This window comes from Scyliorhinus canicula, chromosome 23 (genome assembly GCF_902713615.1).
Source record: "Scyliorhinus canicula chromosome 23, sScyCan1.1, whole genome shotgun sequence".
NCBI lineage: Eukaryota > Metazoa > Chordata > Chondrichthyes > Carcharhiniformes > Scyliorhinidae > Scyliorhinus > Scyliorhinus canicula.
In genome coordinates this window covers 204,165-218,404 of record NC_052168.1, presented here as the reverse complement: position 1 = coordinate 218,404, position 14,240 = coordinate 204,165, and the positions used below count along the sequence as shown (strand labels likewise).

The window sequence follows — 14,240 nt, the reverse complement described above, 5'->3', positions numbered from 1 at the left end:
GACACTGGCACTGGCACAGGCACTGGCACTGGCACAGACAAAGGCACAGGCACTGGCACTGGCACAGACACTGGCACAGTCACTGGCACAAGCACTGGCGCTGACACTGGTACAGACACAGGCACTGGCACTGACACAAGCACTGGCGCTGACACCAGGACTAACACAGGCACTAACACAGACACTGGCACTGGCACAGACACTGGCACAGGCACTGGCACAGACACTGGCACAGACACTGGCACTGACACTGGCACTGACACTGGCACAGACACTGGCACTGACACATGCACTGGCACAGGCACTGGCACAGACACTGGCACAGGCACTGGCACATGCACTGGCGCTGACACAGACACTGGCACTGGCGCTGACACAGGCACTGGCACTGGCGCAGGCACAGACACTGGCACAGACACTGGCACAGGCACTGGCACTGGCACTGGCACTGACACAGGCACAGACACTGACAGAGACACTGACACAGACACAGACACTGGCACAGGCACTGGCACTGGCACTGGCACAGACACTGGCACTGGCACAGGCACTGGCACAGGCACTGACACAGGCACTGGCACAGGCACTGGCACAGGCACTGGCACAGGCACAGACACTGGCACAGGCACTGGCACAGGCACTGGCACAGGCACTGGCACAGACACAGACACTGGCACAGACACTGGCACAGGCACTGGCACAGACACTGGCACTGGCACTGGCACAGACACTGGCACAGGCACAGACACAGGCACAGACACTGGCACTGGCACAGACACTGGCACAGGCACTGGCACAGGCACTGGCACTGGCACAGGCACTGGCACAGGCACTGGCACAGGCACTGGCACAGGCACTGGCACAGGCACTGACACAGACACTGGCACTGGCACAGACAAAGGCACTGGCACTGACAGACACTGGCACTGGCACTGGCACAGGCACTGGCACAGGCACTGACACTGGCACTGGCACTGGCACAGACAAAGGCACTGGCACTGGCACTGGCACAGACACAGACACTGGCACTGGCACAGGCACTGACACAGGCACTGACGCTGACACTGACACTGACACTGGCACTGGCACAGGCAAAGGCACTGGCACTGGCACTGACACTGACACAGGCACTGACACTGACACTGGCACTGGCACAGGCAAAGGCACTGGCACTGACACAGGCACTGGCACTGACACTGACACAGGCACTGACACAGGCACTGGCACAGACACAGGCACTGGCACAGGCACAGGCACAGGCACTGGCACAGGCACTGGCACAGGCACTGGCACAGACACTGGCACAGGCACTGGCACAGGCACTGGCACAGGCACAGACACTGGCACAGGCACTGGCACAGGCACTGGCACAGGCACAGACACTGGCACAGGCACTGGCACAGGCACTGGCACTGACACAGGCACTGACACAGGCACTGGCACAGGCACTGGCACAGGCACTGGCACAGACACAGACACTGGCACAGGCACAGGCACTGGCACTGGCACAGGCACTGGCACAGACACTGGCACAGGCACTGGCACAGGCACTGGCACAGGCACTGGCACAGGCACTGGCACTGGCACAGACACTGGCACAGGCACTGGCACAGGCACAGACACTGACACTGACACTGGCACTGGCACAGACACTGGCACAGACACTGACACAGACACTGGCACTGGCACTGGCACTGGCACAGACAAAGGCACTGGCACTGGCACGGCACTGGCACAGGCACTGGCACAGACAAAGGCACTGGCACTGGCACTGGCACAGACACAGGCACTGGCACTGGCACAGGCACAGACAAAGGCACTGGCACTGGCACTGGCACGGCACTGGCACTGGCACTGGCACTGGCACAGGCACTGACACTGGCACAGGCACAGGCACAGACAAAGGCACTGGCACTGGCACTGGCACTGGCACAGACACATGCACTGGCACAGACACTGGCACAGACAAAGTCACTGGCACTGGCACAGGCACAGACAAAGGCACTGGCACTGGCACTGGCAGTGGCACTGGCAGTGGCACGGCACTGGCACTGGCACTGACACTGGCACTGGCACTGGCACTGGCACAGACACTGGCACTGGCACTGACACAGGCACTGGCACTGACACATGCACTGGCAGTGGCACAGGCACTGGCACAGGCACTGGCACAGGCACTGGCACGGCACTGGCACTGGCACAGGCACTGGCACTGGCACTGGCACAGACACAGGCACAGACACAGGCACTGGCACGGCACTGGCACAGGCACTGGCACAGGCACTGACACATGCACTGGCACATGCACTGGCACGGCACTGGCACAGGCACTGGCACAGGCACTGGCACTGGCACTGGCACAGGCACTGACACATGCACTGGCACTGGCACAGGCACTGGCACAGGCACTGGCACTGGCACAGGCACTGGCACAGACACAGGCACTGGCACAGGCACAGGCACTGGCACAGGCACTGGCACGGCACTGGCACAGGCACAGACACTGGCACTGGCACTGGCACTGACACTGGCACTGGCACAGGCACTGGCACTGGCACAGGCACTGGCACAGGCACAGGCACTGGCACTGGCACTGACACATGCACTGGCACAGGCACTGGCACGGCACTGGCACTGGCACTGGCACAGGCACTGGCACTGGCACAGGCACAGGCACTGGCACAGGCACTGGCACTGGCACTGGCACTGGCACAGGCACTGACACAGGCACTGGCACTGGCGCTGACACTGACACTGGCACTGGCACCGGCACTGGCACTGGCACAGACACTGGCACGGGCACTGACACATGCACTGGCAGTGGCACTGGCAGTGGCACAGGCACTGGCACTGGCACAGGCACTGGCACAGACACAGGCACTGGCACAGGCACTGGCACGGCACTGGCACAGGCACAGGCACTGGCACTGGCACAGGCACTGACACATGCACTGGCACTGGCACAGGCACTGGCACAGGCACTGGCACTGGCACAGGCACTGGCACAGACACAGGCACTGGCACTGGCACGGCACTGGCACAGGCACAGACACTGGCACTGGCACTGACACTGGCACTGACACTGGCACTGGCACAGGCACTGGCATAGGCACAGGCACTGGCACAGGCACTGGCACGGCACTGGCACAGGCACTGGCACAGGCACAGGCACTGGCACTGGCACTGACACATGCACTGGCACTGGCACTGGCACAGGCACTGACACTGGCACAGGCACTGACACAGACACAGACACTGGCACTGGCACTGGCGCTGACACTGACACTGGCACAGACAAAGGCACTGGCACTGACACATGCACTGGCACAGACACTGGCACAGACACTGGCACAGACAAAGGCACTGGCACTGACACATGCACTGGCACAGACACTGGCACTGACACATGCACTGGCACAGGCACAGGCACTGGCACAGGCACAGGCACTGGCACAGGCACTGGCACAGGCACTGGCACAGGCACAGACAAAGGCACAGACAAAGGCACTGGCACAGCCACAGGCACAGGCACTGGCGCTGACACTGGTACTGACACAGGCACTGGCACATGCACTGGCACATGCACTGGCACTGGCACATGCACTGGCACAGGCACTGGCACATGCACTGGCACTGGCACATGCACTGGCACAGGAACTGGCACAGGCACTGGCAAAGGCACTGGCACTGGTACTGACACATGCACTGGCACTGGCACTGGCACAGGCACTGACACTGGCACAGGCACTGACACAGACACAGACACTGGCACTGGCACTGGCACTGGCGCTGACACTGACACTGGCACAGACAAAGGCACTGGCACTGACACATGCACTGGCACAGACACTGGCACAGACACTGGCACAGACAAAGGCACTGGCACTGACACATGCACTGGCACAGACACTGGCACTGACACATGCACTGGCACAGGCACAGGCACTGGCACAGGCACAGGCACTGGCACAGGCACTGGCACAGGCACTGGCACAGGCACAGACAAAGGCACAGACAAAGGCACTGGCACAGCCACAGGCACAGGCACTGGCGCTGACACTGGTACTGACACAGGCACTGGCACATGCACTGGCACATGCACTGGCACTGGCACAGGCACTGGCACAGACACAGGCACTGGCACTGGCACGGCACTGGCACAGGCACAGACACTGGCACTGGCACTGACACTGGCACTGACACTGGCACTGGCACAGGCACTGGCACAGGCACAGGCACTGGCACAGGCACTGGCACGGCACTGGCACAGGCACTGGCACAGGCACAGGCACTGGCACTGGCACTGACACATGCACTGGCACTGGCACTGGCACTGACACTGGCACAGGCACTGACACAGACACAGACACTGGCACTGGCACTGGCACTGGCGCTGACACTGACACTGGCACAGACAAAGGCACTGGCACTGACACATGCACTGGCACAGACACTGGCACAGACACTGGCACAGACAAAGGCACTGGCACTGACACATGCACTGGCACAGACACTGGCACTGACACATGCACTGGCACAGGCACAGGCACTGGCACAGGCACAGGCACTGGCACAGGCACTGGCACAGGCACTGGCACAGGCACAGACAAAGGCACAGACAAAGGCACTGGCACAGCCACAGGCACAGGCACTGGCGCTGACACTGGTACTGACACAGGCACTGGCACATGCACTGGCACATGCACTGGCACTGGCACATGCACTGGCACAGGCACTGGCACATGCACTGGCACTGGCACATGCACTGGCACAGGAACTGGCACAGGCACTGGCAAAGGCACTGGCAAAGGCACTGGCAAAGGCACTGGCAAAGGCACTGGCACTGCCACAGGCACTGGCAAAGGCACTGGCACAGGCACTGGCACTGACACAGACACTGGCACTGGCACAGGCACAGGCACAGGCACTGGCACAGGCACAGGCACTGACACAGACACAGACACTGGCACTGGCACAGGCACAGGCACTGGCACAGGCACAGGCACTGACACAGACACAGACACTGGCACTGGCACAGGCACAGGCACTGGCACAGGCACAGGCACAGGCACTGGAACTCAGTAGAGACACACAAAACTGTGAAATCAGTCGGAGACCATCCTTCAACTGGTGTTCCTTGGGGCCGCTGCTTTACCAGACTGAATAAACCAAATTTTATTTTTAATTATGTGGGATCTTTAAAAGATTTTTGGGGACTACATTCTGTAATTCCATCAAATGGACTTTTACCCAGAATAATTAACAAGAATCACTGCAAACATCAGACCAAAGAACAGGGAGAGTCTGCGTAAAGACTTGAACCGTTTGTTCCCATCTCTCTACACAGAGACAGTCTGACCTGCTGAGATTGGCCAGTGTTTTCTGCTTTTGTTTCAGATTCCAGCCTCCGCAGTAATTTACTTTTATTGACAGGTAGAGTCTACAGTTCGAAACAGTAACTGATACCTGTAACTAAATATTTATTTCAATAAAATTATTCTTAAAGTATTCTTATATATGCAGCACTTTAATATTGAGTTTTACAATTTAGATTACATTTTAGATGGGTTTTCAGAATTACTAATCCATTTGAAAAATGTTTCAGAACGATTGAAGCCCGAAACTCCGGCCTCGCTGCAATCTCACTCGAGCAGAACGAGGCCGGTGAATAGCGGCAGAGGCTAAAAACAAGAACCGCGTCAGGCGCCAATCCCCTCGGCGAAATCGGGATCTCGCTGAAGCATGACAAGAAATCAATTATCACCATTTAAGCCCCATTTCCAAACAATTAACGGGAGCCACCCCATATCCAGCCGTGTTCCGTCATTCAACCACCTCCCCAGCGAGTGGTCACACTGTTGCCGTTAGTACTCCTTTTGGAAAACGTGAACCTCGTGGAAGGGCTTCTGGGGAGAGCTGAGGAGGTGAGCAGCCATCTTTGCTCACAGGCAAGGAGCCCCGGGTCGCTGGGGTTGCCACCCCAGTGCTCGGAAGGGGGGTGGGGGGGCGACCCTCCGCAGGGATGGGCCACCATGGGTGTGTGGGGGGGGGGGGGGAGAGGTGCTGTTCAGGCAGTGGGCGGACAGTGGATGGGCAGTGGATGGGCAGTGGATGGACAGTGGGCGGACAGTGGATGGGCAGTGGATGGGCAGTGGATGGACAGTGGGCGGGCAGTGGATGGGCAGTGGATGGGCAGTGGATGGACAGTGGGCGGGCAGTGGATGGACAGTGGGTGGGCAGTTGATGGACAGTGGGTGGGCAGTGGATGGGCAGTGGATGGGCAGTGAATGGGCAGTGGGCTGGCAGTGGGTAGACAGTGGATGAGGCCAATATTCCTCAATTGATTTTTGCATTTCTTTAACAGATTTAACGGTAACAAATTGGGCAGCACGGTAGCACAAGTGATTATCACTGTGGCTTCACAGCACCAGGGTCCCAGGTTTGATTCCCCGCTGGGTCTCTGTGCGGAGTCTGCTCGTTCTCCCCGTGTCTGCGTGGGTTTCCCCCCACAGTCCAAAGATGTGCAGGTTAGTTGGTTTGTCCATGCTAAAGTGCCCTTAGTGACCAAAAAAAGTTAGATGGGTTAGTGGGTTACAGGGATAGGGTGGAAGTGAGGGTTTAAGTGGGTCGGTGCAGACTAGATGGGTCGAATGGCCTCCTTCTGCACTGTATGTTCTATGTTCTATGTAAATTGGCAAATTAAACAATCAAATAAAGTGAAATCTCCTTCAAATAAACATTTGGTTACAGGTTTGCTTGTTTCACAGGTGGGAATTAGTAAGCTGTTAACCAAATTATAAACTCTCCTTCCACAGCCAACAGGCCCTGGACTGGGGGTTTGAACCAAGAGCTTCTAACTCAAAATACAAAGGGTTCTGAGCCATGAGACCTCGGGGGCGAAATTCTCCGCCCCCCACGACGGGTGGGAGAATAGCGGGAGGGCCTTCCCGACATTTTTGCCGCCCTCCCGCTATTCTCCACCCCCCGCCGAAGTCCCGACCCGAATCGCTGCCGCTGTTTTTTTACGGCCGGCAGCGATTCTCAGCTGTTAGATGGGCCGAAGTCCCAGCCCTTTCCGCCGTTTTTACGAACGGCAAACACACCTGGTCTTGCCGTTCGTAAAACCGGCGTCACAAACTCGCTATTAATAACCATGGCACCGATTGGCACGGCCGTACCATGGCCGTGCCAAGGGTGCCATGGGCCCGCGATCGGTGCCCACCGATCGCGGGCAGCGGGCCCGATGCCCGCGCACTACTTGTCCTTCCGCCGCCCCGCAGTATCCATTCGTGGGGCGGCTGAGGGGCAACCCGGCCCGCGCATGCGCGGGTTTCGCGCAAAAACGCGATGACGTCACCCACGCATGCGCGGGTTTGAGTCTTCCAAACTGCGCATGCGCGGCTGACGTCATATGACGCGTCAGCCGGCGCTAACTCCGGCAAGCGGGCTTAACGATTTTCGTTAAGCCCGTCTTGCCGGAGCCTACGGCGTCGGGCTGCTAGCCCCGACCGGGGACCAGAATAGGTCCCCCGTCGGGAAGGGGCGCGCTGCCGTAAAACCCGCCCGGGTTTTACGGCAGCTTTACGATTTCTCCCGTTTTGGGAGAATCTCGCCCCGGGTGTCTGGAGGATCAAACTCTGCAGTTTCCCCACTGAAACAATTGATTACTCCTCATGTGGGCTTGCTGTTATTCGCCAGCTGAATCTGTTTAATCACAAACTGGATCTGGATAAATTGAGGAGTGTCAATGGTATTTGTTTTTGAGTCAGTAATGATGATGGAATCTTCCAGGAGGCTGACTGGATTGATAATGCTTTTCTATTCTTGTCATTCACAACTTCTTGTAGGTAAGAAGCATTTGACAACGGGGTACAAAGCCATAGACTGAACTTGTGAAGCTGCTGACAGATGTTTGATCTAAAATTTACATTTCAATTATCATATTTTGCTTCTTTAGTCATGAAGTATTTTGTATGAGAAGGGCTGAGTGTGGGAAGGATTTATAGGTCCTGACTATGATCATTCACCCCTCTGTAACCTTGGCCTGGGAGTTCTTAGCAAGAACTTTCCACTGAATTATTCTTAGTTATGAATCACCTAGTGATATCATCTGACCTAAATTGAAATTCTGGAGGGAAAACCCTAAAAATCAGAAAGACACCTCAGAAAATAACTCCCACCTGAGAATCCTATTTATTTATTTTTGGCCCTTGACTGACGAAACATATTTAATATCTGAGGACAAAGACCTCATGAGTTCATGATCATGAACTCGACCCCTGTTTGAGAGACTGCAGTGCATAATCTAGGCTGGCTCCTCTGCACTGATTGGATTAGATGTTAAATGAGGCTGTTCCTAGTCCTTGAAGTGATTTGTAAAGGAACCCATCTCACTATTTGAAGAATGGGGGTATGTGATTAACATCCTAGTTAATTGTTGTCCCTCGGCCAACATCAAAATGGAATAAATGATCATCTCTTCTATTTGTGGATCTGTCAAAAGTGCAAATTTATTGCTGTCAAATATTTCATGATTTATATTCTGTTCAAGGTTCTATTTAGTTTTGGCAAAATTAAATGTGAATGGGTTAGGTAATTAAAATGCTGGACTTCAGGAACTGCTGAATTTCAAGTAGTGGCAGTTCAAAGGGTGCCCTGCATTTGTTATTGGCCAGAATTGGAAAGGAATGAACTTCAACAATAACTAGATCATCTCTGAACTTTTTGTTGATCCAGGAGATCGTCACTTGTCCCAGAGTTAAACTATTCTCGGATGAAAAATTGTTAAGTTGTGTTGTAAACAAGGGAGTTGCTTAGTGGGACTAATAATCTTGGAAAACAGGCTGTTAATGCCAATGGAGCAATTATTTACATGGGTCACAATCAAAGGGGGTGTTTGAAGGTTAAAGATAATTTAAATGTCTGTTTGGAATATGATGGGTTGGCCACATTATCACGGTGGTAATTTTCAGGAACTGTTCTTTTGTGGCTTTTTTTAATGTTCTCTGGTTGAGCAGTTTTAGTAAGGGGAAGCTTGAAGTTTTCGAACAAAAGCTAAATTGGTGGGTGTAGGTGTTGGGCCCTGAATCCAGCGAGGAACAGAAAATAATTTATTGAGTGGGGAATAGTGTGTTTCTACAAGGTTCAGTTGAGAAGTTTGCAAAATATAAATTGTTTCATTGATGTAGAATAGAAGTAATTACTTGGTGGTGTTCATTTTACTTGATATTAGAATTGTAAAATTAATGTATTGGAACCTTGTAGCTTCATAATTTCTCTTAAATGTTAATCTCTGCAAGGATTGTAACACTGCACTTTCTACATTGGCAGAAGTTTAGTGTCTTGGTTAATCCTGTAAATGTTAAGTATTTGGGTGTCTCCCATTTAGTGGTCCATGTACTTGTTTAGCAGCGTTTGCACCTTGCCTAAATATATCCGTCTTGTTAGACCCTGAGTAGTATCTCTGCTTTCACTTGGATATTCTACCATTTTATTTCAGATTACAATATTGTGCTTTGCAATGGTGATTTGTCACGACTTGCTACACTGGTTTGGCTGCAACCTGCCCACTGTCTGTTTGAAATGTGGGCTGTACGGAGAGCTGACCAAATAGCCACTCCCCCAGCCTCTGCATCCATTACTGTGGAGATTTTAAGAGGAGGTGAGGTTGCTTTAAGCTTCTGAAACATTTAATACCTCAAATCTGAATGACGTCACCTATACCCAGATATTCTTGTGCTCAATTCATTCTCTCAATCCCAAACTATCGGATTAAATAACAAAACTGATGTGTTCTTGTAAGCAATATAATAAGATCCAGAGTAGAGAAGGTGGGAGTTTCTTTACTGTTGGATTCTTTGAAGAATGTGTATTCCTGGTGCTTGTAAAGGATTGAGTAAATTGGCACCAAAAACTACTTGCTTTTATGCTAAGGTGAGCTTGGAACAGATGCCCTATTAATGTGAGATCTGGTCCTTTGTACAGCTGATATTATTTAACTTGGTCCTGGATTGATGTGTTATTAACCCGTGGCTCACTTTTCCCTCTTAACATTGCGGTCAAAACTAAACATTAAGATGAGGTTCAATCACTTCACCTTACCTGAGGTGCCATATTAACAAAATTAACCGATTCCACTTTCTTTCGCAGATAATGGCACTTTTGTTTTGACCCAGAAGTACTCTGTACCCCCTTGCACCGACTTCTCTCCCGAGCCAACAGAATTGGCCTATCGGATGGGACCTAGCATTGCGTGCAAGAATGGAAGCTGCATTGAACATGTGTTGCCAGGGCAGAGCTTCAGGTAGGTATCTCCAAAGCTGAAAAACCTGCTGTGAACCCTCTTCACACATCTGACAGATGCAAAGTTTGCTGCCAAGTTGGAAGGTTTTGATGGTGGATACAGATCTTCCTTTTTGTGAGGAAGACCATAACTAAAGATCATCAATGCAAGACGGTCACCAAGAAATTAAATGGCAAATACCTCTAATTTTAACCGTGGTGAGAATTGAGACTGGAGGATAAAGAACAGCCTGGATCGATGGGTTGAATGGTCTGTTTGTGCTGGAGAAAGCCACCATCAGTGAGAAATGGGGCTGGTGGGCCCCACCCTGTCTCCCCAGAGTAGAATTAGGATCAAATGGCCCTTTTAAGAAGGAGTCACCAACTCTGCTGTGCCATACAATATGATCACACCTGATAAGCCCTTCAATTCACTAATTAAAAATCGGTCTCCTCAAATGCACCTACTGCACTTGGGTGGTGAATTCCACAGATTCCTGACTGTTTGGGGAAAAGGAATTTCTTATCTCTTGTTTTCCCACTTATCCGATGATCTCATCTAGATTTCCCCACCAGAGGCAGTGTCTGCTCTGTCTACTTGTCAATATCTTTCCTCAGCTTGGATCCCTCAATTAGATCTCCTCCTCTGAACTATTGGCCTAAACTGAATCTCTCTCTCCACAAGCCAAACCCCTCCTCTCTTATTGAACAATTCTTTAAACGGCCAGTAAGAAACTTTCCAACTCACTAGTGATGATGTGGTCTTTTACTACAAAATTTAAAGGAGTTCATGATTTTGGTTATTCTTGGATTTCATTTGATTTATTTCAATGAGTGCAGTAAAGCTTTGTCTTCACTAAATTCCACTGTCTTTTCAGGGTGCGTTACGTTGTTTTAGACTCTTCTGCAAACCCCCTGGTGATGACTCGATGGTCTGAATCCATAACAACTAGAGGCAAGTTGGCAGCTCCAAATTTTGTGTTCCCGAATAAAGTTGATCCCAAAGAATATTCTGTCACTAAAGATGGGAAAAGGTTTTCACTTTGACCTGCCAAAATTTGATTTTTGTATTGTGAAAGTGGCTGAAGGAAACCTTTGCCCAAATTCTGGTCTCTTTTGTTCTATGCATCCTGAGCACCAACTAAACCTTTGTGTTCTCTTTCTGCAGATGACCCTCCAAGCTATCTTTCTATCCATGTTTGGGATGCTGGAATGCGATCTGGCAATATGGTTGTGATCACTGTGCTCCTGGTAGTGACACTTTCTCTCCTGTTTGGCTTTGCTATCACTATGACTGTCAGATGGAAATAAATACTTTTATTGGACTAGATCAGTTGTTGATATTGTGCCTATTAACCTGACTCGATGCCACACGGCTTGACTGGAAGCTCATGTGTTTTTTGCTTTTAGCTTCATTTATTTTGCCCCTCTGCCTGTTACTAAGTTAATGGATGCACAATTCGGGCTGTAATTCAAGGTTGGAATCATCCCAAATCGCCATTTCTCTCCAGACTGTGAAAAATGTACTTTCTAATGAAATGGAGTTTCATAGTCCAGCCATGGTTGCTCCAGATTTTAGTTGTTTCATTGTGGGGGTGGTGAACCTAGATACTGAGTATTGTCACAAACTGAGTCAAGTACTGACCATTACTCATTCCACACTTTTTTATTAATATTATTATTAATGAGATGCTCAATTTATAGATCTTTATTAGTGTCACAAGTAGGCTTACATTAACAGTGCAATGAAGTTACTGTGAAAAGCCCCTAGTCGCCACATTCCTGTTCGGGTACACAGAGGGAGAATTCAGAATGGCCAATTCACCTAACAGCACATCTTTCGGGACTTGTGGGAGGAAACCGGAGCACCCGGAGGAAACCCACGCAGACATGGGGAGAACATGCAGATTTCACAGTGAGCCAACCCGGGAATTGAATGTGGGTCCCTGGAGCTGTGAAGTAACAGTGCTGCCCACAGTATTTGTCTAACATTTGGTTATACTAGGCAGCTGTTGCTAACTTACATAAATTATTTACTTTAATTCTCCTACATCTTATAACAAGGACCAGAAGTTCATATCTTCAAACCCTTCTCCATATCTTGCTCAGATGGTTCTCACTAGCTCCAACTGATCACAAAGCTGTTAGCATTGCTGCCTCACTGTGCCAGGGAGCCAGATTCAATTCTGCCCTTGGGTGAATGTGGAATTTGCATGTTCTCCAGCTGTTGAAATGGGTGTCTACCAGGTGCTCCAGATTCCTCCCACAGTCCAAAGGTGTGTAGGTTGGGTAACATTATGGGGCTAGGGGAGTGGTCAAAGTAGGGAGCTCTTTCAGAGGGTCAGTGCAGAATGGCCCAAATGTTGGGATTCAATGAATGGTGATATAAAACAATTTGTGAGTTGATATGTTTCTGTGAAAGTGAAGAGTTTTTGTGACTTCTGGGTTGATATGAATTCTCATTGTTAACACATGACCGTCCTGGCATTGAGGTGCAACAATTGCTGATCTTGTAAGGAAATTAAATTCTACTTTCCTATTTACACTTCTTGCACTCGCCACGATAGTGTAGGAAATTGTTCCTGTGGTATAGCTGGGGACAAATACTCTGCTACAGTCACTGTGGGTGGTTCCCCAAATATGCTCCGATGTAGCAGGCTCAAAGCCAAACCAAGTTGATCATATCTGGACAACCACAATTTATAACCCCCATGACCTGGTACATCTACTACTGGGGGGTGGAGGCGGAGAGAAGCAGAAGGCAGGCTGGGTACGGTGTTAACCTACTGAAGCATTTGCCACATTCTTCAGCCAGAAGGTCTGAGTGAATAATCCACCCGTCCCTCCTCTGGAGGTGCCCAGCATCTGCTTCACTCCGCACAACATTCAGAATCACTGAAGGCACTTGGATACTCCAAAGCCGAGAGGTTTGGACAACATTCCATCAATAGCACTGAAGACTTGTGCTCTGCAAGTAGTTGCTTCCTTAGCCAAGCATTACTTTGGCCAATTCCTGCTCCATCAGTCTCCTCTAGACCAACATACTGGAAGGGGTCATAGACACTGCTACCGAGCAGAAATACCTGCTCGCCACCAACAGTCCGTTTGGGTTCTGTCACAACCACACCGCCCCCGGCCTCATTTCGGTATTTTTCCAAGTAAGGTTGAACTGAATTGGGTGCGTCACTGCGTTTGAAATTGGTTTGGCCAGAGGAAGCAGCAAGGAGCAAAACCAATGGGAATGGGGGAAAAGTCACTTCCTCACAATGCAGGGGAAGCAGAGTCTTTGAATATTTTTAATTTTGAGCTGGCAAGGGGGCAAACTGTGAGCAGGAATTTGTGGTTGAAGTTCCAATCAGACCAGCCATGATCTTATTGAACAGTGGGACTGACTTGAGGGGCTGAGTGGCTTGTCCATGCACCTAATTTAGAACATAGAAAATACAGCACAGAACAGGCCCTTCGGCCCACGGTGTTGTGCCAAACCTTAGTTTACAGTGCAGAAGGAGGCCACTCGGCCCATCGAGTCCGCACCGGCTCCCGGAAAGAGCACTCCACCCGAGGTCAACACCTCCACCCTATCCCAGTAACCCCACCCAACCAGGGCAATTTTGGACACTAAGGGCAATCCACCCAACCTGCACATCCCTGGAGTACCCGGAGGAAACCCACGCACACACGGGGAGGATGTGCAGACTCCACACAGACAGTGACCCAAGCCGGAATCGAACCCGTGACCCTGGAGCTGTGAAGCAATTGTGCTATCCACAATGCTACCGTGCTGCCCTTAAGAACAAATTAATCTACACTCCATTATTCTACCGTAATCCATGTACCTATCCAATAGCCGCTTGAAGGTCCCTAACGTTTCCGACTCAACTACTTCCACAGGCAGTGCATTCCATGCCCCCACTACTCTCTGGGTAAAGAACCTACCTCTGACGTCCCCCCTATATCTT

At 51.3% G+C, this 14,240-nt stretch overlaps 1 protein-coding gene across 1 annotated transcript; it reads left to right on the top strand.

Annotated features, from left to right (window-relative positions):
• The first annotated feature begins 7,767 nt into the window (after positions 1-7,767).
• Positions 7,768-11,611, top strand: LOC119956582. The gene is made up of 5 exons (XM_038783902.1): positions 7,768-7,847; positions 9,500-9,661; positions 10,150-10,303; positions 11,160-11,236; positions 11,450-11,611. The coding sequence occupies exons 1-5, from the start codon at positions 7,772-7,774 to the stop codon at positions 11,590-11,592; spliced, it is 612 nt and encodes a 203-aa protein (XP_038639830.1). The 5' UTR covers positions 7,768-7,771; the 3' UTR covers positions 11,593-11,611.
• Positions 11,612-14,240: the final 2,629 nt, after the last annotated feature.